This window comes from Anser brachyrhynchus (assembly GCF_964034855.1).
Source record: "Anser brachyrhynchus genome assembly, chromosome: 11".
NCBI classification, from domain to species: domain Eukaryota; kingdom Metazoa; phylum Chordata; class Aves; order Anseriformes; family Anatidae; genus Anser; species Anser brachyrhynchus.
In genome coordinates this window covers 19,262,958-19,286,528 of record NC_137706.1, presented here as the reverse complement: position 1 = coordinate 19,286,528, position 23,571 = coordinate 19,262,958, and the positions used below count along the sequence as shown (strand labels likewise).

At 48.0% G+C, this 23,571-nt stretch overlaps 2 protein-coding genes and 1 long non-coding RNA gene across 5 annotated transcripts; 2 read left to right on the top strand and 1 right to left on the bottom strand.

Annotated features, from left to right (window-relative positions):
- The first annotated feature begins 1,093 nt into the window (after positions 1-1,093).
- On the top strand, positions 1,094-7,070 carry SNRPA1 (small nuclear ribonucleoprotein polypeptide A'). The gene is made up of 9 exons (XM_080607706.1): positions 1,094-1,432; positions 1,761-1,908; positions 2,428-2,506; positions 3,462-3,508; positions 3,644-3,746; positions 4,289-4,368; positions 5,779-5,854; positions 6,259-6,352; positions 6,922-7,070. The coding sequence occupies exons 1-9, from the start codon at positions 1,351-1,353 to the stop codon at positions 6,978-6,980; spliced, it is 768 nt and encodes a 255-aa protein (XP_080463832.1). The 5' UTR covers positions 1,094-1,350; the 3' UTR covers positions 6,981-7,070.
- Positions 7,071-7,490: 420 nt separating this feature from the next.
- Positions 7,491-14,269, top strand: SELENOS (selenoprotein S). Of its 2 annotated transcripts, XM_080607704.1 has the most exons (7): positions 7,491-7,643; positions 8,097-8,234; positions 9,806-9,912; positions 11,230-11,319; positions 11,423-11,501; positions 13,089-13,143; positions 13,455-14,269. In XM_080607704.1, the coding sequence occupies exons 1-6, from the start codon at positions 7,553-7,555 to the stop codon at positions 13,118-13,120; spliced, it is 537 nt and encodes a 178-aa protein (XP_080463830.1). In that variant the 5' UTR covers positions 7,491-7,552; the 3' UTR covers positions 13,121-13,143; positions 13,455-14,269. The 2 variants fall into 2 exon arrangements, with proteins under 2 accessions (XP_080463830.1, XP_080463829.1); XM_080607703.1 differs by lacking the exon at positions 13,089-13,143.
- Positions 14,121-23,564, bottom strand: LOC308201008. 2 transcript variants are annotated; one of them, XR_013955995.1, is made up of 2 exons: positions 23,465-23,564; positions 14,121-22,807 (listed from the first exon to the last, which is right to left on the bottom strand). It is a non-coding gene; the product is annotated as an uncharacterized lncRNA (long non-coding RNA). The 2 variants fall into 2 exon arrangements; XR_013955996.1 differs by lacking the exon at positions 23,465-23,564 and adding an exon at positions 22,921-23,380.
- Positions 23,565-23,571: the final 7 nt, after the last annotated feature.

The following is a 23,571-nucleotide window of genomic DNA, read 5'->3' as shown; positions in this document are numbered from 1 at the left end:
CATTCACAATTGCTGCTAGGAGCCCATAGAGAAGGATCGCTGCCCATCTCAGCAGTGCTGCTGCAGACAAATGAAAGACCCAAACTTTTCCAACATCTGCAAGGCCTGGCCTTCCCCCGGCCTGGGGAGAGAGGGGTGACAGAGGCACCCTGTGCCGCTTGGGGCTGCTTTGGCCAAAGGCAGAGGCGTTTGTAGGACATCAGTTCCCTCTGCTGACGAGCTGCTGAAGTGCTCTGGTGCTATGGCGGCACTCGCAGGGAACTGCCCAAACGCCCCAAGCGAAGGCCGCACCTGAGCAGAGCTGCTCCCCTGGGCCCTTGCTGTGGCCCCCCCCAGCTCCCTGGGGGGACGAGGTTCCAACTGTATGGAAAAGCACTGTTTAAAGACATTTAAGTGAGATTTAGAAGGATATGAGGGACAAGGGGAAGAGTGTGACTCGGGGGGCACCCACTGGAGTCCCTGTGCTCCCCTCTTTTAGAGGTCCCGCACCCTGGGGTGTCCCCAGTGCACCCCAGACACCGTCTGCGCAGTGAGCTCCTCCTGAGGGGAGCGGAGGGGCAGGCGCTGAGCTCTGCTCTCTGGGGACAGCGACAGGACCCGAAGGAACGTCATGGAGCTGGGACAGGGGAGGGTCAGGCTGGACATTGGGAAAAGGTTCTGCACTGAGAAGGTGGTCACGCACTGGCACAGACTCCCCAGGGAAGTGGTCATGGCACTGAGCCTGGCGGAGTTCAAGTTCAAGATGCGTTTGGACACCACTCTCAGATACATGGTTTGGGTTTTGGGTGGTCCTGTGTGGAGCCGGGAGTTGGACTCCATGCTCCTCCATGATTCAGTACAAGAGGGACGGAGAGCTTCTAGAGGCGGTCCAGTGTAGAGCCATGAAGATGACTAAGGGATTGGAGCATCTGTCTTACGAGGAAGGACTAAGCGAGCTGGGCCTGTTTAGCCTAGAGAAGAGGAGATTGAGAGGGGATCTTATCAACCTCTATAGATACCTGAGGGGGCAATGTAAAGGGGACGGGGCCAAACTCATCTAAGTGGTGGCCGGTGATAGCACAAGGAGTAATGGGTATAAATTGCACCACAGGAGGTTTCGTCGCCACGTGAGGAAGAACTTATTTATTGTTCAGGTGACAGAGCTGAACCTAGAAGCGACCACCACCACCCTCTTCCCGCCCTCCCCGGCTGCCATTTCGCGGAGGAGGAGCCGAGGGGCGGAGAAGGAGGGGGGCGGGCGGCGCCTGCTCGGCGCTCGGCTGCGGGGCCTGGCGGAGCGGGGCGGGCTCGGCACGGCGCGGCGCGGCGCGGCGCGGCTCGGCCTGGTGTGGCCTAGCACGGCCCGGCGGGATGGTGAAGCTCACGGCGGAGCTGATCGAGCAGGCGGCGCAGTACACCAACGCCGTCCGGGACCGAGAGCTCGACCTGCGCGGTGCGGGGCTGAGGGGGGAGCTGGGCCCCGGGGGGGAGCTGGGCCCCGGGGGGGAGCTGGGCCCCGGGGGGGAGCTGGGCCCCGGGGGGGGAGCTGGGCCCGGCCCAGTGGGACTGGTTTTGGGTCCAGGAACTCGTTTTTTGGCTCTGGGGAGGCTGTGGGGGCTGTTGGAGGCTTTATTCTGTGCGGGAGCGGGGTAAAGGCACCCTGCAGGCTTTTTTTTTTTAGCAATCCCTCTGTCCAGGCATCTCCCCGAGGCCCTGTTTTTCGCTGTGTTTTACTCTTCCGTAGCCACCCTCTAATCCATGCCTTACTTCCTCTCCCCCAGGCTATAAAATCCCCGTTATCGAGAATTTAGGCGCCACTTTGGACCAGTTCGATGCGATCGATTTCTCTGACAACGAGATCCGCAAGCTGGACGGGTTCCCCCTGCTGAGGAGGCTGAAAACCCTCCTGATGAATAACAACAGGATTTGGTGAGTGGTCGCGTTTGGGACCCTGGGGCAGAGGAAGGTGCTCTTGGGAGGAGAAGCGTCTGTCAGTGCAGGATAGTTGTAGAAATGTTTGTTTTGTGGGGGGAAAAAAATGGCAGCGAATACTGTATAAGCCCTATTCAGCTTGCTTGCGTTGTTCATTGAAAAAATCTGTCCCTGGTCAGTCTTCACTTTTCAGACAGGACAGTGACATGCAGAGTCTGGAACTTGGCTAGAATCTTTTGGAGTTCATTTACCGTCCCTATAAAGAGCAGGCAAAGAGGGATGCCTGCAGTTGAATGAATGTAACTCATATCGTGCATCTAATGCTCTTTCAGTGCCAGCTGGTATTTTATGCTGCTTTGATTAGAAAAAGTCTTGTAGCTGATGCCAACCCAAACTTGTGCCGGTGTCAGACTTGGTTATCTTTAAGAGAGAAGCTCTATATTTTCGTATTTGTGTGTTTTCACCATTGCTAATTTCCCGCCTAAGTTAAACCTTTGGATTTTTGTTCTTCTTCAGTCGGATCGGTGAGGGACTTGAGCAGGCTCTGCCCAGCCTCACAGAGCTCGTTCTTACCAACAATAACATTGCCGAATTGGTAAGCTACTGATGCAGAATAAATCCAAACAGGACTAAATTGTGTGGTTTTGTCATCTTTCTAATTAACCTTTTTCTTTAGAGAAATACCACTTGAATTTGGTAGTGTGGTGTGTATATCAGTGTGTATGGTTTAATTAGCATAATTTGCAGCATGCAGTGGAACAGCAGTCAAAATGTTTGTGTGGGTTTCCTGTTAAAATAGGTGTAGTAATTGATTTCTAAATTGTAATAATTGTAATTTCTAAATAGTAAATGATTTCTAAAACACATGTGAGAGTCTAGTGAGGAGCATTCACAAAGGTGATCTAATTACTTTGAAATTAAATACTTTTAGGTCTAATATTGAACTGAACAAACAGTCTCTGTTTTTAAAAACTGTATGAAAATTCTCTTTTAAAACTTCTTTTTGGTCACTTATTCAGAACTGGAAAACGCAAGTGCATCTAATATTCTCCATTTGAATTATTTAATTCATAAGCCAAGAGCCTGAGTGCAACCTTATTGGTTTTGTTAGTGGTGTTATGTGTAAAAGTTGACCAGATTTGAATCCTTTATATAGCATTTGAGCAGATCTAATACCAGCAGGTCTACTTGCAATTTTCTTATTCTTAATTCTTTGTTAAAAATGAAACTTGCTTCGTTGCTCTTTTTTCCACCTGTTTCTGGAACATATCTTTTCCATAGTAGGAATCAAAACTTTTGGCTCAGTTGGCCGCCTTAAATTGCGTATAGTAGTATTACTTGAAACTTCATTGACTTACTGCAGTCATTTGCCACGGTACAAATGCTATTTGCCTAAATTTAAAAAAAAAATAAGCTTGAAATGAACGTGAGATTATTCAGACTCTGAAGCAGTAACTTATAAAGACGGGTAGAAGTTTAGGAACTTTGTTTTGAAATATTGGATTCTTATTAAATGCATTCAAGATTGTTTCTGTGTTCCCATTATGTAGGGTGAACTGGATCCATTATCAAGTATTAAATCACTGACGTACCTGAGGTATGTAATCTTGAAAAGAGAAGTTACTTTTTGTGTTTTTCCTCTGAATTTATATCTGTATTTGAATATAGATATATCTTTATTTTAATGTATTTCATATTAAGTACCTCTTTGTAACCTTTATTTACTTTGTAGCATTTTAAGGAATCCTGTAACAAATAAGAAGCATTACAGACTGTATGTAATCCACAAAGTTCCTCAAGTCAGAGTACTGGATTTTCAGAAAGTAAAACTCAAAGTAAGTCTTCTCTCTTCTGATTCAGCACACGATGAAGACCTTTTTTCTTGTTACGTTCTTGTAACTTTAGTGGCAAGAGCAAGCTTTCTGCCATATTTGTAAATTGTATTGAAACTATGAATCCTAAGTGGCTTTAAAACATGTGCTTTGCTTTCTTTTATGATTTCATTCCGTTAAGAATCTAGTCTGCTTAATTACATTTGACTATGTTTTACTGCCGTCGTTTGTTTAGTCTGATTCTCTTCTGGCTGGCTAGTTTTCTTGGTAGAAAGAGATCTGGAGAAAGGAACGAGAAATCACAGCGGAGCCCTCTGTTCTCAGTGAAGATGCAGTGTGGGAGAGTTGTTGTTTTTCAGAGCGTTAGGCTGATATGCCTTGAGTCTGAGCATTTGGACAGTGTTTGTGTGCTTGTTGTTACGCCTGCTCTCTGTGTGCCAATGTTCGCTGATGAAGATGAGCCAAAGCATCTTTCTTTGCAAAGACAGCAACTTTGCAAAATGCAATGTTCCTAAATTAACTTTGTGTGTGTGGTATCGCTGTAGGAGCGACAGGAGGCAGAGAAAATGTTCAAGGGCAAACGGGGTGCACAGCTTGCAAAGGATATTGCCAGGAGATCAAAAACGTAAGATGAAAAATAAATTTACGCTGGCGTTCTCCTTCAGAAACACCACTTTGTGTGCGGCATTACGCACGAAACTGAAACAGCCGTTATTGGCAGGATGGCTTAACTTCGGTAGGGTGATTTCACGAGGCGCTTCTGGCTAATTTTTGGATGGTGGTGAATACAGCTCAGGAATATTTCTGAAAGAGACCTTTGGTCAGGGTGGATTCATTTACATCAACGAGCAGGAAACCTTTTTTTCCCCTCTGTTACTTTACTGCAAAGAGGCGGCTGTTGTTTGTATGTTTATTTTTCCACTCTCTAGCTGATCACTAACTGAAAAATCTTATGTTTTTCTAGGGACTATAAACAGTAGAACCTGTTTTAACTAGGAGGATAAATGCAGATGAAAACAATTTAATATAAAATATATAAATAATAGATTTTAAATTATATTTTAATATAAAAATATATGCTTATTCAGTTAAATTCTTAAATGGTACGTCATAGAATGGCTCAGGTTGGAAGGGACCTTAAATATCATCTTGTTCTAACCCTCCTGCCGCGGGCAGGGATGCCACCCACTAGATCAGGTTGTCCAGGGCCCTATGTAACCTGGCCTTCTTTTTGTGTAATTTTTCATTGAGTTGTTTGGAAAACAGAATTCAGACCACGCATGGCAACAGCATTTCCAAATTCATAGCTGAGTAACAAAAGTATCTCAAATGTATTTAGCATCTAAAACTGTAACAGGTGGACTTTCACTAAGGATTGTAAGTAAAAAAAGGGTTCAGGTCTGGTAGTTTTAGAACAGGTAAATCAGTGATCTCAATAGTTTGATAAACATACAAAGAAAATCTCCCTATAGCTGCAGAAGAGGCTGCAGGTTTCTGAGGCTGGGTCAGCATTTCAGGAAATTCTTTCCCCCTGCTTAGTCAGTAACTCCCATTTTCACAGACTATAAACGTTTATTTATTTTTTTTTAAAGCAGGTAACTCTGAGAAGCAAAAGTTTAAGATTGCACCTAGAGTAGCGCAGGCTTTAACACAGGCTGTCACAATGGCACATTAAATATGTGAGAAAAGGAAACCCCCATTTCATTTACTCTGTATTTATCCACCCTGCCTTCGTAATGGTGACGGACGAAACGGAGTGTTCAACAACATCCAAATCGAGTAGCTCTTGTCAAATACTTCATAAATTATGCCCTGCCTCTTGTTATGAGCAGCTGAAGGGTGGGAGGGGGAATGGGACCCTGGGGATGAGTTGCTGGTGTTTCTGAAGGAGGCAATTCACTGTATCAGTTTGTTAACAAAGATAAGATACTACACTTGATTGATTGAAATGCTTCCAAACCTGGTTTGGAAGTAAGAGAAGCACGTGCTCCTCACAGAGTGTAATGATACTCTGCTTTTTTTTTTTTCTTTGAAGCTTCAATCCAGGCGCAGGTCTGCCAACGGACAAAAAGAAAACTGGGCCCTCCCCAGGTGACGTCGAGGCAATTAAGGTAGGTGTGGCAGGACAGCACACGGGGACAAAAATGGAGGAGAAAAACTGAATCCAAACAGAAAAAATGTGCTTTTTTTTTTCCGGCAACATCTGACTCTGCTCAGATGAATAGGACAGTACGGCCTGTTTGTTGTAGGTGCTTGTCCCGTAAGTTTTCTTCTACGGCATACCTGTTTTTTTGAGATTTTAACTGAAACTTTGTCCTGAGCTTAGAGTTCTCCCAGAGTAGAACAGCTTGTTTAATAAGGGAGGAAGTAAGGTCGTGCTTTGTCATATGTAGAACCTTTTAGAATGTAAAAGCTTAGCTTTGCTTAGGCGGAAAAAAAAACTTGGTATGTTTATTTTAAACAGACTGACGTGCTGTGTGTGAAGGTTCATCGTGTTCTTTTGTCTGTTTTTTAGACTGCCATAGCAAATGCCTCGACTTTGGCTGAAGTGGAGAGACTGAAAGGCTTGCTGCAGGCTGGTCAGATACCTGGCAGAGAGCGAAAACCAGGTCACGCTCTGCTTCTGCTTCTGGTTTCCAAACAGAACCTACGTGTCTTTAAGTGCTCAGCAAGTGCTTTAAGGCAGAAAGGGCAAATAGTGAAAGAGTTGAAAAAAAAAGCTCTTTAAAACCCCCATAATTTGATGGCCGGAATGAGCGGGGATCAGCCCTAAGGCTCTGCGGCGAGCAGGGGAGCCGCCTGGCTGCCAGCGTGGGGTCCAGAGCTGGCACAGGGGAGCAGCAAGGTGCCGTGGTGTCGGCTGTAAACGCTTAGCCTTATGCCAGTCGTTTAAAGGACAATGATCCCAGGATTTTGGGACTCCCCCCTATTGTCCTGGGCGTCCCCCGGGGCTCTTTGGGCGTCCCCCGGGGCTCTTTGGGCGTCCCCCGGGGCTCTTTGGGCGTCCCCCGGGGGTCTTTGTGACCACAAGCAGACACCCCCTAGCTGCAGGCTGCCACCATCGCTCATTACCTGCATATGAGACCCCCCCAGTCAACCTTTTTTTGGGGCGTTTGTTAACACTTTGCACTATGACGCATTATTATATACCCCGCTGAACCCTGCCTGTCTCCCCCAGGGCCGGCCGAGGACGCCGAGGAGGAGATGGAGGAAGACGCCGTCCCCAACGGCTCCTAGCGGGGGGCCGGGGCTGCTGGGGGCTTCCCTCGGGGCCGTGCCGGGGGCTCCGCGCCGCGCCCACCCCTCAATAAAGGAGCGGGGCCGGGGGCCGCTGGTGCTGAGCTGCTGCTGCCGGGGGGCGTGGCCTGGGGCAAGGGGGCGTGGCCTGGGGGGCAAGGGGGCGTGGTTTGTGGGGAATGGGGGCGTGGCCGTGAGCGGGGGGCGGTCCTTTCGCGGGTGGGGGCGTGGTCACAGATCAGGGGGCGGTACCTGGAGGGCGGGTGGGCGTGGTCATACCATATATGGGGAATCGGGGGGCGGGCCTTAAGGAAGGCGGGACCACCTGCTGCTGTTGCGCCCCCATTGGCCCTCCGCCCTCCCTTTCTCATTGGCCTTCGCCGTTCCGGTCTCGCCCCCCTTCCACTCTGTCGTCCCGCTATTGGCCCGCGAGGCGGGGTTCGCTTAACCCCATTGGCTGCCCGCTCGTCCAGCGGGCGGGGCAATGCACGGGGCGGGCGGTGATTGGCGGGGCGGTGCCCGGCCGGGAGGAGGAGGAGGAGGAGGGGGCGGTGGCGGCGGGGAGCGGGGCGATGGAGCTGGGGGGCGGCGGGGTCGGCGGCGGGGCCGGCGGAACGGAGCTGGAGTGGGGCGGGGGCGGCGCCGAGCTGCTGCGGCACGCGGGTAGGAGCCGGGGGGGGAGAGCCGGGGGGCTGTGAGGGGAGCCGGGCCTGGGGCTGGGGCTGTGAGGGGAGCCGGGCCTGAGGAGGGGCTGTGAGGGGACTGGGGCTGGGGCTGGGCCTGAGGGGAACGGGAGCCTGGGGCTGGGCCTGGGGGTGTGAGGGGAACCGGGGCAGGGGCCTGGAGCTGGGGGGAGAACCGGGCCTGGGCGTGTGAGGGGAGCTGGGGCTGGGGGTTGAGGCAGGGGGTGCGTTATGAGGGGAACCGGGCCTGGAGCCCGGGCTGTGAGGGGAGCTGGGGTTGAGGCAGGGGGTGTGAGGGGAGCTGAACCCGGAGCTTGGGGCGTGAGGGGAACCGGGGCCTGGAGCCTGGGGTTGGGAAGTTAAGGGGTGGGAGGGGTGCATGGCTGGTGGTGGCAGGCAGCCCGCCCTAACCTACGCCTCGTCCCCATCGCAGTGGGCTCGCTGCTGGCCAACTACGGCTGGTACATCCTTCTGGCCTGCGTCGCCATCTATGTCATCGTCCAGAAGATATCCCAAAGCCTGGCCGCCAGGCCCGGCGGCCGGTCAGGAGCGGTTGATGCAGCAGATATCGGTCAGTAAAGCCTCGCGCGCTCCCCGGGGCTGTGTACGGTGGTGCTGAGGTGTGGTTGTCAGCCTCTAGGTTCCTGCTGCGCTCCTCAGTCACTGTGGGATGGCTGACAGCTGTTGGGCTCCACGCAGGCAGGATCTTGCTTAATGACAGCAAAAAGAGATTCTGCTCTGGGGGATTTTAACCGTGAGGGGTACTCAGGGTGGCCGTTAAGGCCCATGGAAGCGTGTAGATCTTGCTGAAGAGACCAGGGGGGAAACAAGAAATGTTTTTAAAAGTCTGTGTTATGGTGGGGTTGTGTTAGGAAGCAATGTGGTAAGGAGGGAAGGAGCAGGGCTCTGCAGCACAAGGGAATGGCTGGTCTGACAGTGCAGGAGATCAGAGAGCCACATGCTTCAGATGAGTTGTGGCCATGTATCTGTCAAAAAAGCTTTCAGAATTCTCAAAGAAAAACAAAACACCCAAATGGAAATACCGGAGGAGGGACCTTTTAATTAACATTCATCGTTCCTCTCCTTTGAGTTATTCCTTCGCAGTCCTGACTCCATTGGGACTATGTACATTTGGGGTGTAGCCGCCTCCTGTGTGCGTTGCCTTCTGCAGTGTGGCAAAGGTTGAAAACCTTACGCAGTCATGATCCTGCCCCACTCCAAGACCTGCTGCCGTAAAGCGCGGGCTGTGCTTGTATGGCTGCTGAAAGAAAAGTGCTTGGCACCGATCCCTCTGCTGTGCTGGCATGGCAGTTCGTGTGACCTCAGAAAACGTTACTCACTTGTCCTTATCCTACTGGTGTTTTTTTTGTAATCATAATTGGATCTTGATTTAATTGCCGGAACTGCCTATACAATGAAATTCCTGAAACTACCGAAAGTTCTTTTGTGCTCATCATTGGGTAGTTACGAACAAGGAGTCAAACAGGTGTGGAGGTACTTCAGCTACTGGAAATAAAAAAGAGTAATATTTGCTTCTTAGCATTTTTCTCTTGACCTCTTCTAAAGGCCAACTGGGTTACTCGGTGTAGATTTTCCGAGACTGCCAGTTTTCTGTTGAGATATGTTTGACGTTTGTGAGCAATTTCTCCGCTGACGGAGCAGATTAAATCTGCCGGTGCCCCGCTGCCATAATCCAACCAGCAGGACCAATTGCCAGAAGCAGTAGGAGTGAACGTGGGCTGGTTGCCCTATGCTTCTGCATAAAACGAGCTCTCCGGGTAAAAATGGAATCCCTGCGAAGCCTGGATGATATTTCTGAAACTATTTGTGTCAAACAAATCCTTCAGAAATAGAAGCAAATATTCTAGAAGCTTGAATTTTAATTTTTATGGGTTCGTTACATGGGTGTCTGTATTCATTAAAAGCCCGTTGAAGTAATTGCTCTAAAAATATTTAAATATTAAGAGATTTAAATCAGCGTATGAATTACTGTGAAAGATAAGCTGCAAACTGGACTTGAGCTGTGATTTTCTGCAAAACTGTTGTGGCAAGGGATGCGAGCCTTTCCTTGTTCCCATTCTTTGAGGATACCATTTAGAATTTATTTCGAACTGCTTTGCAAACTCTTGTGTAATTTCCTAGAGCCCGACCTGGTGGTAAGGAGGCAGGAAGCTTTGGCAGCAGCACGCCTCAGGATGCAAGAGGAGTTGAATGCACAAGCAGAAAGATACAAAGAAAAACAAAGACAGGTAACTGGAGAGCACTCCTTTCCTTAGCTCCTAAACTTGTCATCAGGTGCTTCGCTGCTGTTGTAGAAAGGTTTATACCACGCTAGTTGCCGGAAGGACAGGGGACTCGTTCTCTCTGCGGGAATGTAGGTGGTGGGGTTTCTTCCCCTTTCGTCACCTGGCCCTTGTCACCAGGCGTGTATCTGCGTGCTGCGTCAGCCTGAGGTCCTGACGCTCGCAGTTGATTCAAACTATTGATATGTTTAGTATTCTGCTCGTTCTTGAAGTGATCAATCTCTGGGACGCTTGATTCTCCACCAGTATTTGTGTGTCTGGAGCACCTTGAGCTTCTTTTATTATTTGATTTTTTGACTTTTTTTTTTTTTTGAGAGGTAAGTCTGTACCTACAGGAACGTAGGTGCACCGTGAATGGCTGGAGGGGATCTGCTGCAGTTTTAGATTACATGTACATGTGTTTTCTGCTCTTAGTGGAAAATACGAGTTCTTTGAAATGTAGTTTAGCACAACATTGCAATAATTTAGTGTTTGGAGCTACAGTTTGAGGTAGTGACAGATAGCGTATGGCTATCTGGGGCGGTGCAGAAAAGTTGATGTGATCAACACAGCAATAATATTGCTCATTAATCCCGGTTCTTCTTCTATTTTTGCTTTTGCAATCAACTACAGTCAGATTTCAATTTATAGCTGACACTGTGAGAAATGCTGGCAGTTGAAAGAAAAGTCATAGTGTGGGAGAAAATAGCCACTGTTTAGAAAATCTTGGGCCTAATGTACTTGGGCTTGGGGAGCTTGGTTTTGTTTGACTGGACGGGTCAGCTGTCTTGTTTTCTTCCTGCTTGCTGAGAGGAAGGCAGTCTGTTCTAACTATGAGTTTATTTATTTTTTTGGATTGATTACTTCAGAAGAGAGAAGGGAGAACCTTTGATAGTGTATATTGGGATGTAAATATGTAGCTGGCTTATTCATTTAAAAAAACACGTTTTCTGCCGTAGAACCCCCCGTTGTGCTTCAAATGGCCATCAGATGCAACGTTCTTTACTCAGTACTTTTTATAGACTTAGTTCTGTTTTACTTCCAAAATATTTTTAAGCATGAAGGGGTCAAAAGAAGCTGCAGACGCAGTCTTGTGTGTACTGGGGAAGAGGGGGTTGCTGTTCTGTTGTTGGGAAGATTTGGGTGTTCACAAAGCTGAGGTACTGCATCGGGTAAAGATAGAGCCGCTGGGTTCTGATGAGCCTGTTGTAGCTGTTTCTGTCACACGGGCAATTCTCTTAGTTCTAAAATCTTTGTCTTACGTATCCTCAATTTGTCTCCTAGCTTGAAGAAGAGAAGCGAAGGCAGAAGATAGCAATGTGGGAAAGCATGCAAGAAGGAAAAAGTTACAAAAGAAACCTGAAACTGAGTCAGGTAACAACCAAGTTGTTAATGAGGTTACAATTATGTATGTGTAATTAGATTAGTTGAAGTTCACATTGACTAAATTCTGAGTAACGTTTACTTTTGTGAACAGCAAGAAGTAGAATCCGGTGCCTCCACCTCATCAGCAGTCCCGAAATCTAAACCAAACAAAAAGCCTTTGAGAGGAGGTGGTAAGTGTGAAATCTTTAAGATGTTTTGAGCTTGAAACAGAGCATTTACCTACCTGCGTAAAAAGTCATTGCATAATTACCTGTAATTTCCCTCTTGTTCAGGGAGAAAACAACACTGTACCTTACAAACAAGTTCTCTAGCTTTACCCATTGTGGTCTGCTCACACTTTGTACAAAACCTGGCAGGCAGTTTCTGTCGTGCTTTTCCCCAGGGAGACAGTATTTCAGTTTTCTTGTAAATGCTTTTGCCGTAACTTAGGGAGATTGTTGTGACTCAAAAATACAGGTTCTTGCAGTATTTCTGGGACCCCTCCCCTATTGTTGGGAAAGTCCAGTAATTTAATATCTGGCCTGTCTTTCAGTCACCTGTACTACTAACTCAATGCAGGAAGAAAATATTTTACTTCCTGTTACAGACTCAGGGACATGAAACACCTCATTAAGGTAGATGTGACCTTGTTAATCAGACATTACAGTAATAACCTATTGAATACGCAAATCCTGCAGATGTATAAAACAATTGCCACCAATGGTTTCATTAAACTCAGTCAGTTGACAGTCAACCACTGAAATTTATCTCGATGGATTAACTGTTTTCTGTAGCCATAACTCCTCCCCGTAAAGGTCACTGCTGTAGAACAGCCATGCAGCTTCTCTCCTTCCTCTCCTCTTGGCCAAACAGCCTTTGCCATACCTGCAAGTGCTAATTTGGCTATAATATTTTACTTACAAATTTCCATAGCAGAAGGGATCACCCTAGACAACCTCAGTTGTATCAGACTAAAAGGGAAACGCACTTAGGGTGCAGCAGTGAGTAAGTCACTTGATTAAATGTATCAAACCTGAAGATGCTTCATTTAAACATCCTGTACCTCGGTAACTGTTCAATGCTGAAAGTTCTGCTCCGAGTATTACAGATTGGTTCATCTTAGGTTGTTTAATATGAGTGCAGTCTAATGTCTGATACTGTCAGATATCTTTTGTAGCTCTTGCACAGAACGTTTACTGCTACTGGGAACGAGAAATGCGTGATCATTCTTAGCGCATGGTTCTTTCATGTGCTGAGAAACATGATCAGGGCAACTAGGTTGAGGCATCCATCCAGCTGCTACCTGTCCTCATTTCAGCCTAAGCAAAATCTTTGCTTAAGTTTAACGGATTATAGAATTAGAGGTCTCTGATCTTCTCATGAGTTAGCTAAGGATGAAGTGAAAGAACCATCTGCTCCGTCCAGGTGCCGAATTAAGCTAGAAAGCAGAACTTAGCTCGTACAACAAAAACAAATTTCAAAGGTGGAGGTGGTGCTTGAAGTTTCAGTGGAACAGGCTGCTTTGAAACCTGCTTGGTTAGCAAGGCTTTTGGATTTCCTTTTCTTTGCCTTGTACAGAACAAACTGAATATGTTTGCCAAGTTGTACCTTTCCAAGTGCATACTCATAAAGTGAGGTTGTCTGTAGTATGGCATTGGAAGGTTCAACTAAAGTATCTGTTTGCATCACTGTGTGCTTTTGCCTTTTCAAATTCATTTAAAAATCTTGTAGTAGTAATAAGTGAATGTGCTTTTTGACCTTCCAAATATTCGTTACAGGACTGGAATTAAAGAATATTGTAAGTCCCTAACTAGTAGGACCCTGGGAGAACAGGTAAACTCTCACTGCTCTACAGCAACTGCAGAGCAGCATTACAGCTTTAAGGCAGATTTAGAGAAATTAAATGGCAATTAATTTTAATTTAATTGAATTGGTCAAATTAAGACACAAATGATTTGCAATGGCTTTTACTGTTAGCCCTATGAAATATACCATCTCAGGTCTGGATATTTTCTCTGCTTTCATTTTCCTTAAGTTGCTGCCTATGCAGTAAGTATAAGGAAGGTGCAAATAATTGTGAAATTAATTTTTGATTTGCGTGTTGATGAGTATTAATACGGTGGCTTTCTTGTATGTTCTTCTAGGCTATAACCCCCTGTCTGGAGAAGGAGGCGGAACGTGTTCCTGGAGACCAGGCCGCAGGGGCCCGTCAGCAGGTGGATGAGGCTAACCTCCCTAGTGTCTCACGTCACTAGCAGGCTTAATCCTACCCGCTGTCTGACTGCCTACAGTTGGCATGTCACAGTGACTCCTTTGGAGTGTGGTTTAGTGCAGGAGTTAATTTAAAAACAGATTTTACATCATTTGCATATATTAACAGCAGATGATACTACACACGAAAAATACCCGATTCCCTTAGAGAGGATGAAGAAAGAAACAAAGTCAGTGTAATCAGTTCATTCTCTTCCCTCTGTAGTGAGGAAGCCTAGTCTCCAGCCCAGATGTGTCACTTGTGATTGAGAGCTGGATTCTGTGGTTGGCCTTTCAAAAGACTGGCCTCGAGCCGGTGAGTGAATGATCTAGGCCTCAGTTTACCTGCGTAAAATGAGGATATTTGCCATCCTCAGACGTGTAGTGGGATTTACTGTGTTTGGCTGGAAGGCCTTTAGAAGGGAAGAATATTACCATTGGCAATCAATTTTTGGAGGAGGGACTTTGAGAAAACCCAGATGACCTGACAAACGCCCTGGATTTGCACTGAAGGCCAGTTACTTTAGAAGAGTCTCTGTGACAAGCTACCTTGAATGATGTTTTCCTTAGAAATGGTGAACAAACCAGTGAGGATTACTGATGCTAGACAGCAGATGGGGGTTTCTTGCTATTCCTTTTTTTTTTTTTTTCAACTGCTTTGTAAAAAACAAGATACAGTTAATATTAAATACAATTGCCAACAAATCCTAACTCTAGTATTTACAATCTTGTGCTTTTCTACAGCATCTTTTCTATAGAAGGCGTATGTTCTAGTGCAATAAATGTATATAAAGCGAAACGCTAAAGCGTTTTGTATATATGTGTAAAGCAAAACATATGAGAGATCAAATGAAATGATTTTCGTTTGGCTAGCACCATAAACAATAGTTTGGGGTGTTTTTTTAAAGTGGTTCTTTTTGTTTTTACGTTTTGTTTTATTTGGTTGTTCTGTGTTCCAAATCATGATTCCTAGAAGAATCCTCTTCAGGTTAAGACCAAATCAAATTTACCTCAAGTTTAAAAAGTGACACTCTCCATTCCCTACCCCTAGTAAGTGATTCGGAAGTGGGGTAGGTTGGATTAATAGTTGTAAAACTCTCCAGCTATATATAGTTGAACCTAAATCCAGAAAATCTGTATCAAACTCACTTGCTCTTAGCAGAGCAGAGGGTTTCTTTTCAAGTTGCCGCTGACAAATATGGTTTGTGGAGGAGGGTTTACACAGGCGTGTTCAGCTTGAGCTGCAAGATGTTCAAAGGGAAAAGAGAAGCCACGAACTGTGCTGAGACCTGTGTGGTGCCTTGCTTCCGGGCGGCAGGACTGCGCGTAGCTTTAGCCATGCAGCATCAGGGTTACACCAGCGTGGACAGAAAATAGAGTTGGTCATCAGAAATAAACTTCCCAAACCTCCCATCCTCTTGGTACTCTCTCTGGCACAGAATGCAGAAAATGCCTGAGATCCAAGCTGTGCGTTATAAAGGGTGTAATAGCTCCTGTTAGCGCATGACACGTGCGTGTCTGACTGCTTCTATTGAGCTTGCATGTAGGCATTATGTATATCAGTATTTTATTAGGATAGGTTAAGGCTGCATGAAAACTTGTCTCTGAGTGCTTGTGTTTGGATTATTTGTGTCCATCTGTACGTGTGATGACTGCCAGCTCCGAATACGCTGCTCATATGTATACAGAGACTGCTCCTTCTACGTGTCGCGCGATCCTCCGTGATTTTCTATGACTGTACATGTAGCAGGGGCACATTACCTGGGAGTTTTGAAGTTGCCAAGTAATGAAATGGAAAAGTGAAGGACCTTTTACTTTAGACCTATGAAGTGTGTGCTAAAATGCATGTAGAAGATGAAGTGAGAAGGCCATTAACGTTCCTATGGAAACTGGTTTTCATTTCCTGGCTTCTGTGCATTTTGATACATAACCTTAAATTTCCATTGTTGTAACACAGAGCGCAGAATGTAACTTCAGGTTTTCTTCTTGAATAAGGCAGAAAAAATAGAGGCGGGGAAATATTTTTCAAGATCTTCATCCGGGGGAGGGCTAAGTTATCTTGCTCGTGCCTGTGGGGAACGTTTTCCCCTTCTGTTTGGGGAAATAGGCAACAGTCTGAGGTGGTGTCTTCAGAAAAAGAGCCGTGGGAGATTGTTGTCTTAAAGGTACAGAATTCCTTGTCTTGATGAAGTGGCGAAGATGGGTCGATTTAGCTCAGTAAAAGCATTTAAAGGAATAAATAAGCAGGTCTGGGCTGAGTATATGCTAATCTTTCTCTGTGTCCCAAGACTAGCTTCTGGCCGGGGCTGGGATATGGATTTTTGCCCAACTCTTAAGATATTGAGACATATCCAGGGAGAACAAAGTGATTTACATATTTCTTGAAACTTCAACCTTCCCTCATTTTTTTTTTCCCCAGCCCTAAAGTCCTTAAATTTTTCTTGATCAGGCACTTCTAAGCTATTGAACAGAGTGGGAGCAAGAACCTCAGTTTGTAAGACTTTTCCTTTTGGCTCACAAACGATGCAAACAGATGGAAGGGTTTTTCCTCTGACTTCAAATAGAAAGTCCTCCCTTGACCACAAACAAGTATGGAAACGTGGCTGCTTGTTGCTTTACAGCTGAAGAGTGAAGCATGCAGAAGGCATTAGGTGAAAGTGAACCCTCTAATAAATCCATTGTTCCTGTTTTGGTATGAATTCCCAAGAACTTTAAATTATGAAAGATCATATTAAAAAGCCTTCAGGAGATATTTTTTTTCCGTTTACAGCAGTTATGCAAGAACTCGCTTACTCTACTGATGCAGATGTTCTGGAAGTACCTTTATCTGGAAGAAAATAGATAAACTTAGAGCTGATACAATGGTGTTAACGTGCTACATATAATGGTACTCAGCTGCTGAACAGTAAATCTGTCTTGGGTATCGAAAAGTCCCGAGTCAACCAATGTACAGAGGTACGAAAACATTCTGTAAGTGTTAGTTGATTGAGAAATAGAGGTAAGTATTTTTCATTGCCTTTCAGATGAGTTACATGCTGGAGAAACAGAGGTTTTTGTTTCCTTTAAATTGCTGATGAGGTTTAGTCTGTGCATTGTTCTGTTAAATCTTCACCAAGAAATACTGAGTACTGGAATTAAAATTGAACCAAAGCCACGTCACTCAAAATTTATTTGGCTTTACTTGGGCCTTTCAAAAACGCTAAAATGAAGAAAAGCTTCTAAGAGCGATAATGCGTTGCATACGTAGATGTTAACAAACAGAAATGTTTCTTACACTGGAAATTTTTAATAATGAACAACAGAAGACGGACTTGTGGGGCTGAGGGCAAACAGGAGAGCTGTTAGCAGAGCTGTTCCCAGGCATCCCAGAATTGCCTGTGTGTTGTTCAAAGATCTTGTGAATGAAAATGATCCCCCACTTCTGCAAGGAAAGGAACTGCTCTCCTAGCAGAGACTCTTTGTAGGTGTGTAACGACAGAGCTAACAAATGTCTGCCACTGTGGTTTATGAAGACCTGTGAGATTTTGATTCTAAACTCTAGAACTCAAGGACTTGGGCTGCTCAGCTGTTGCTCTGTGCACAGGCAGGTTTCACGTTTGGACTGGGCTGATACTCAGTTCAGGTGTTTGGATTGGATTGGATTTTTTGTGTGTCTTTTTTCCCCCTCCCTAGGAAGATGATTAAAGAGAGCGTTTGCATTCAGAGAGCTCTCTGGACGAGAGGACGTTCGGCGTGGCAAGCTCTGGGATGTTTTGCCAGCAGCGCTATGGTTAATGACTGCATCTGAACCATCCTCACACTAATTCATGCCTCCTGCACTCGGCGAGGCTGTTCCCAGTTCTGGCAGCAGCGGTTTTTCAAGCCTGGCTGCACATCAGCTCACATCTCTCCATCAGCTCACATCCACGCTTTGGGAGATCTCTGACCTTGTCCAGGCTACAAGGCGACACCTTTTCGGTGGCCAGGTTAGCCAGGAGCGTGCCACAGCGCGTTTCTGTCCGTGCTATCGCTCAACACTGACACTATATAATTTCCAGCTGTAGAAAAAAAGCTGGGCTAGGCTCGGATAGGCTGAAGATGTGGCTTTCTTTTTTTCCTCCCCTTTTTGGAATGAAAGCTTAGCTTTTGGAACAGCTCTGCAACCACAAAGGAAAAGCATACGGCTGCTGGCTGGGTGGTGTCCTGGCCCGGTTGCGCTGTTGTAGCTGGATGTCTGTGAGCTTCCAGCCCAGCTGTTCCAACCCTGACACACACCCTGCCTATATTCCCAGCTCCAGAGCCAGCATCTTCAAAAACTTCCATGAGTTTTTATGAAGCAGCCGATGGCTGCAATGGAATAGGTCTCCTCGGCTCAGCTTTGGTGGTGAGCCGCGTGTGAGTGCACACATTTTATCGCAGATTTCTCTTGTGACGGGCTGGCAGGCGTGCAGGCTCTGCTCTGATCCCTCTTTCTTCTGTGATCGCTTTTGTTTTGAAGTACACACCTGCTAAAAGGCACTTTCAGCACGGAGCAAGATCTCCAGTGGTAAATTAATAATTTCATTCCTTCCTCTGTGTTTGCCACGGTTTGCAAATCAAGATTCTTCTTGTGTGCTGCTTACCGAGCTCAGCTTCAGCGCTGGCACCGTGGGTACCACTGAGGTAGGGAGGGCAAGGAAAAGAACTTAAAAAAAAATCTATTTAAAGAGAATAGAAGGAAAAATGGACATCCTGAACTCTGGGGGCCTTTCAGTCTAGTTCTGGTGCTTTCACAGAATCACAGAACATTAGGGATCGGAAGGGACCCTGAAAGATCATCTAGTCCAGTCCCGCAATCTCCTGCATGCCTTAAAGTGGGGAGCCACTGTGAGGTTGCCCTACGTGATGCAATCAAAAAAAAACCACTCAAACCATGGATCCTAAAGCTTTTTTGCTTACTGAAGAGTGACGTGGTCTTGTAACTTCACTGCTTCTTGATAACGTACTTGCCACTTCGTTAGCTGTTCGCCTTCCTAGGTATATGTCATCTTGACGCTTGATTTAAATACACATTTTAGACTTTCTCAGTGTTTTTCGCTGACTGGTCTGGGGGTAGCGGGTTACAAACTCCTGCGCTCCCCCCGCGTGGTGCAAAGCAGCCATTTGGCGCAGCACAAAGCGCCCCGGCTGCTGAGGAGGGGAGGCTGGAGCAGGGAGCGGGGTGCTTTCCCTTCCCCTCCTGCACCCCAAAAAGCTGGGGCAGGTTGCTTGGCCGGGAAAGGGAGCAGCCAGGGGTGGGCTGCAGGCCGGGAAGCTGCGGTGCTGCACTGCGGTGCTGAGCCGTGGGATGGCAATGTTGGCCTGGCTTTCTGAGCAAAGAGCAGCCCGGTGGCGTTTGCGTGTCCCTGGAGCGGGCGGGTGTCTTCCGAGTGATTCAGCCGGAGAAACTGGGATTGGTCCGGGTCGGGACCAGCCGAGGATGGGGGATGAAAAAAGTGGGTGCTGGAACCGGGGCAGGAGTTTCTGCATCATTCAGGAAAATGCAACGGAGCTGGAAATACCGTGACAAAGACAAACGCTGCCGGTTGCCCAGCGAGATTTTTTCCACCATGAGTCTGTTACCTTGAATGTATGAAGTATGCTCATTTTCCAGTGTCTGGGTAGTTCTGAAAGTATCGGTTTAAGTACTGGAACGTTAATAATTAAAGTTTCTGGGGCACTGGCAAACTAGTTCGCTTCTTTAACTCTTCTTTTAAAAATATGGTGAAGATGGTAATAATGTAGTAATAATGTAGAAGGCACATCCTGTAAGCGGGGTCGTTACTGTGGATATATCACAGATCAAAACCGGTGGGAAAAAGTGGTTGCAATGCAAAATCATCTGTCTGTCCTACGTAGGGTAGTGCCCCTCTTCTGTTATCCTGCTCCTTTGTTCCAAAAGGATGACATTTGCTCCGCAAGCATACAAAACAGTTCACTGCTTCAAGTACGTGGCTTTTTTTTTTTTTTTTCATTTAAAAAAGAGGGTTACCGTTCTGTTACTCTGAATGTGAATCTAAACCGCTGGGGTCTGACAAGGGTGCTCGCCCTGGCCAGTCCGTGTGCTAATCTCGAGTGGGATGGGAGGCCGGAGGTGGGGCACGCGCAGCGAGCATCCTGTTCAGGCTTCTGAGAGTCCTCGAGAAATTTCCTCAAGCAATCCCACAAACTGCATGCAGAATAGAAAACGTGCTGCGTAAAAGTGTGCCTGTTTATGCTTGTACGCAGTTACGTTAGAAAAATACCGTGCGTTTTAGTTTATAGGAGCAAGAATATATAGCGTCAAGTATTTCTTAAAAATAAATGCTGTATTAATAGAGGAAGGCACTTAAATGTGTTTGTGAAGCACGAGCTTTCTGGGTCAAAAATTTAAAACTTACTCTAGGCCACCAAGGGGAAGGGCAGGGTTTTACTCGTGTTGGAGGAACTAACCTGTGTTGTTCAAGATTTCCCTGAATTTGCTTTTTTGTTGTTGTTTTTAACCCTATGGTGGCAACAGCGGCTGCCCTATGCAAGAACAGGGGAGGGGGCAGGAGCAGTGAAACGGGCATTCGCGCATCTGCCACTTTTGAACTCGATTTTGGCATAAAAATAATGAAAAAAAAAAGATGAGATCAGGTGAGGCACCGTAGCTGTGCCTGGGGAGGCCCGCGTGGCTGGGTGCTGCCTGGAAGGACATCGCGGTGTCCAGAGCCGCTCCGTGCCACGAGGAACTGCGGCTCTTTCGATGGGGTTTGTGCTGTGACCATGTTTCATTGCAGCATCCTCCAGGTCCCTGGGCGGAGCGATTACCGAGCCCTGGCAGTGCCAAAGCCCAGCACGGGATGCTAGTGGGGCATCTCTCCCCGGCAGCGCGCCCCGGATGGAGTTGGTTACAGCTTCTTTGAGCCTCAGACGGCAGGGCAGTGGTGTTTGTTCAGGCAGAGGCTGAAGCCTGTGCGTGGGAGGTGTTTGTGTACCTGCCTTGAAGGACGGAGGGCAGCCAGCCTCCCTGATGCGAGCCGAAGCTTAGGCTCACCTGCTGCCTGATCTCCGTCCTGCTGGGCATCTCGGCCCTGTAGCTGGCACTGTGATACGGGATCTCGCTTTGCTCGCGGTCCTGCCACGGTGAGAAGTCTGAGCGTGCCTCCCCTCACAGGGCTTAAAGGCTGGCGCTGCCCAAGCGCCCCTTCCCCTTCCCAAGTGCTCTCCCCTGCGAGCTGCGGGGCCGGAATCGCGCCGGGAGGTGGGAAAACGCCAAAACCAACCCCAGGGCAGCGGAGAACTGAAGCCCTGCAACGCCACGTGAGCCGGGCTTGGTGTCACGCTGCTGCGGGAGGCGCAGCAGCGTCCTCATGCTGGAGAGCAGCGGAGGACAAAGCTGGGTCCCCAGCGCTGCCCTGCCTGCTCCCAGCGCCGCCGCGTGTCCCCTCGGCATCGCTCCCCTCGGTTCTGCGAGCTCCTGCGCTTCATCATTTCCATGTGTGTTGAAGTCGCATGGCGCTTTCAGTTCTGATGACTAACTTCTTTTCCTTCATGGGAAGGAGCCAGCTGACAGCTCCTCAGCCCCAACCCTTCTTTTTTTATGGCCTTTTAACCACACCAGCTCTGCCTTTTCCTGTAATTCGCAGGCCACAGTGTCTTTCCCTTGAATCAGGAGATTTTTCCTGCTGATTTGGAGCACGCCGAGAGTAATCCTGTTCTTGCTCACCGACTTGCCACATCTCCTCCTTTTGGAAAGGAGGAAAGGCCTCCTTAGTTTAGTTTCAACATCTGTTGGTTTCCTGAGTTTTAGGACCTGATATTCGGGCTTATTTGGGGAGAGGGGAAGAGCAGGGTTTGGCAAGGCCCCTCACCAAAAAGGCTTTTGAAAGTAAAGGAGCCAGAGTGGCACAGGCTGAGGGTAACCCCAGGGGAAAGGGATCAGGGAAGCAACAGAAATAATAGCACAACACTAAATCCTGAGAGGTAGAAGGGAATTACAGTAGTGGGGACAGGGTGGGGATTTCCCCCTGTGCAAGGGATGGAAAGCACTGCACAGCACAAAGGGATTTTGAGTTATAACTGGTTTGGGGTCATTTTAAGGGGGATGAGCTGAGGTGAATGCTGGGTCCCACTCCCCGTTCCCCAGAAGAAGTTTCCAGATGAACAACTTTGTGCTGGCTTTGTCGGAGCAAAAGCAAAGCTCCCTGCGAGCCCCAGCCCGCGGGGCTCTGCCTGCTCTGCTCTCTGTGCCGATGGCAGTAGCGGCGCAGCCCTGCTCCGTGCGGCACAAGGATGCTTGGCGAGCCTTGGAGGAGCCCTTTTTGGGGGATCTTCAGCACTCTTATCTGCCTGGCAGCAACACAGAACTGTTGGGAAACTGCAAACGTTCGCTGCACCCAAGCTAGTGCTGCATTTTTAACCCTTTCCCCACGTTCTGCGGCTCTGGAAGGCAAAGCATCTCAGCCTCGGAAACCCCTCCCGCCTTCTGGCTGGTGTTTGCCAGGCAGTGCTTCTCCTCTCCTCTCCTTTCCTCTCCTTCCCCTGGTTTTTCCCTGCCTCCTGTCTCTTCCTGTTTGGGCTTTTTTTCACTTTCCCTGCCTTCTGCCTTTTAGTTCTCGTCTTTTTCTTCCTCTTCCTATAAACGTACATCGCACGCGATCCTGCTGGGTTCTGCCTGTTGGCAACCGAAAGGAGACCTCCTGCTCTTTGGTTTATTTGCTTGCGTTTCTTCTCCACTTCTATATATGTTTTATTTCTGTTTAATGCCATCAATTGTCATGGCACTCGGGTAATTCATTGCTCCTGACATCGCAAGATTTTATCGGTTCTGACCTCAGTATCAGGCTTGCAACATCACAGCACCAATAAAACCATGCAGAAGCGTTTTTTTTTCAAGGCACATCAGCATTTATTAAACGATTGGATTGTAATGTTACCTGCCACTTCCCAGAAACGTGACACGCCATAGGATTGTAAAAATCCACCATAAATGCCCAGGCTTGCGTCACTGAAGGCTGGCACAGCGGTCGCTTTCACAACGGTCCTTGCTCAATAACAGACTTTCTGAGCTTGTCGTGGATGACACCACGACATAAATAAATTGTAAAAGATGCAAAGGGAAGGACTGGCAATGGGAGATGCAGAACTGCATAGGAAGGGGAAGAAACCATGCTGATAAGTGGACGGTCAGTGGGCTGCACCAGCTGCGTTTGTTCCGTAAAGACTGCAGGCTTTTTGCTTGAAAATGTCAAGGGTTTGGGGCTGCACTATTTGAAGCCGTAGAGCTCTGCAGATGAAACGCATGTGGAGAGTTAGCGCAGACAGATTAAAGAGAAGTACTTCACCCTGTCTTCCCTCTGCTGAGCAGTCCTTACGGCCTTAGGATGGAAACAGACTGACCTATTTCTGCTAGCTTTAATTAGCAAGGTGGGAGAAGAGAACTGCCCGGGCCTTCTCTTCCCTGGGCACCTGAGCAGGCAAACGACACGGCACAGAGACACGGCACGGGGCAAAGCCGGGGCTGGAGCGTTTGGCCCCACACACAGCCAGGGGACGAGCCGGGGCTCGGGCACCAAGGGCCTGGCTGTGGGACGGGGCCGTGTGGCTGCGTCCCGGGGGTGTTTTGTGGCGTGGGGATAACTGGAGCCTATCTGTGCTCGATCCCTGATGGTGTAGAAGAAGGGGGAATGGAGTGTTTCTACCCCTGGGCTGTGCTGGCTGTCCTGCCCGGGTGCCAGTCCCCAGCACCCCCTGTGCCACCTCAGCCCCCACCCCGGGTTCCCATCCCTCACTTTTACCTCACAGCTCCCACCCCACACCCAAAAAAACCCCAGATCCCCACAGCCCATCCCCTGCTGCACCCAGAGCTCCTCACCCCCGGGGGCTCCTCACCCCCGGGGGCTCCTCACCCCCGGGGGCTCCTCACCCCCCCGGGCCCCCGCACCCCAATTCCTCCCCCGTGCCCTCAGCGGGGGGCTCGGTGCGGGCGGCCCCCTCCCGGCCGGGCGGAGCCAGCGGCCCCGGGCAGCTCGGCGAGGCGCGGGCCGCACA

Coding starts and splice junctions, on each gene's coding strand:
- SELENOS (XM_080607703.1), top strand. CDS start 7,553: ATGGAGCTGGGGGGCGGCGGGGTCGGCGGCGGGGCCGGCGGAACGGAG. Junction 7,644..8,096: donor CGAGCTGCTGCGGCACGCGG/GTAGGAGCCGGG, acceptor TCCCCATCGCAG/TGGGCTCGCTGCTGGCCAAC. Junction 9,913..11,229: donor ACAAAGAAAAACAAAGACAG/GTAACTGGAGAG, acceptor TTTGTCTCCTAG/CTTGAAGAAGAGAAGCGAAG.
- SNRPA1 (XM_080607706.1), top strand. CDS start 1,351: ATGGTGAAGCTCACGGCGGAGCTGATCGAGCAGGCGGCGCAGTACACC. Junction 5,855..6,258: donor GTGACGTCGAGGCAATTAAG/GTAGGTGTGGCA, acceptor TCTGTTTTTTAG/ACTGCCATAGCAAATGCCTC. Junction 6,353..6,921: donor TGGCAGAGAGCGAAAACCAG/GTCACGCTCTGC, acceptor TGTCTCCCCCAG/GGCCGGCCGAGGACGCCGAG.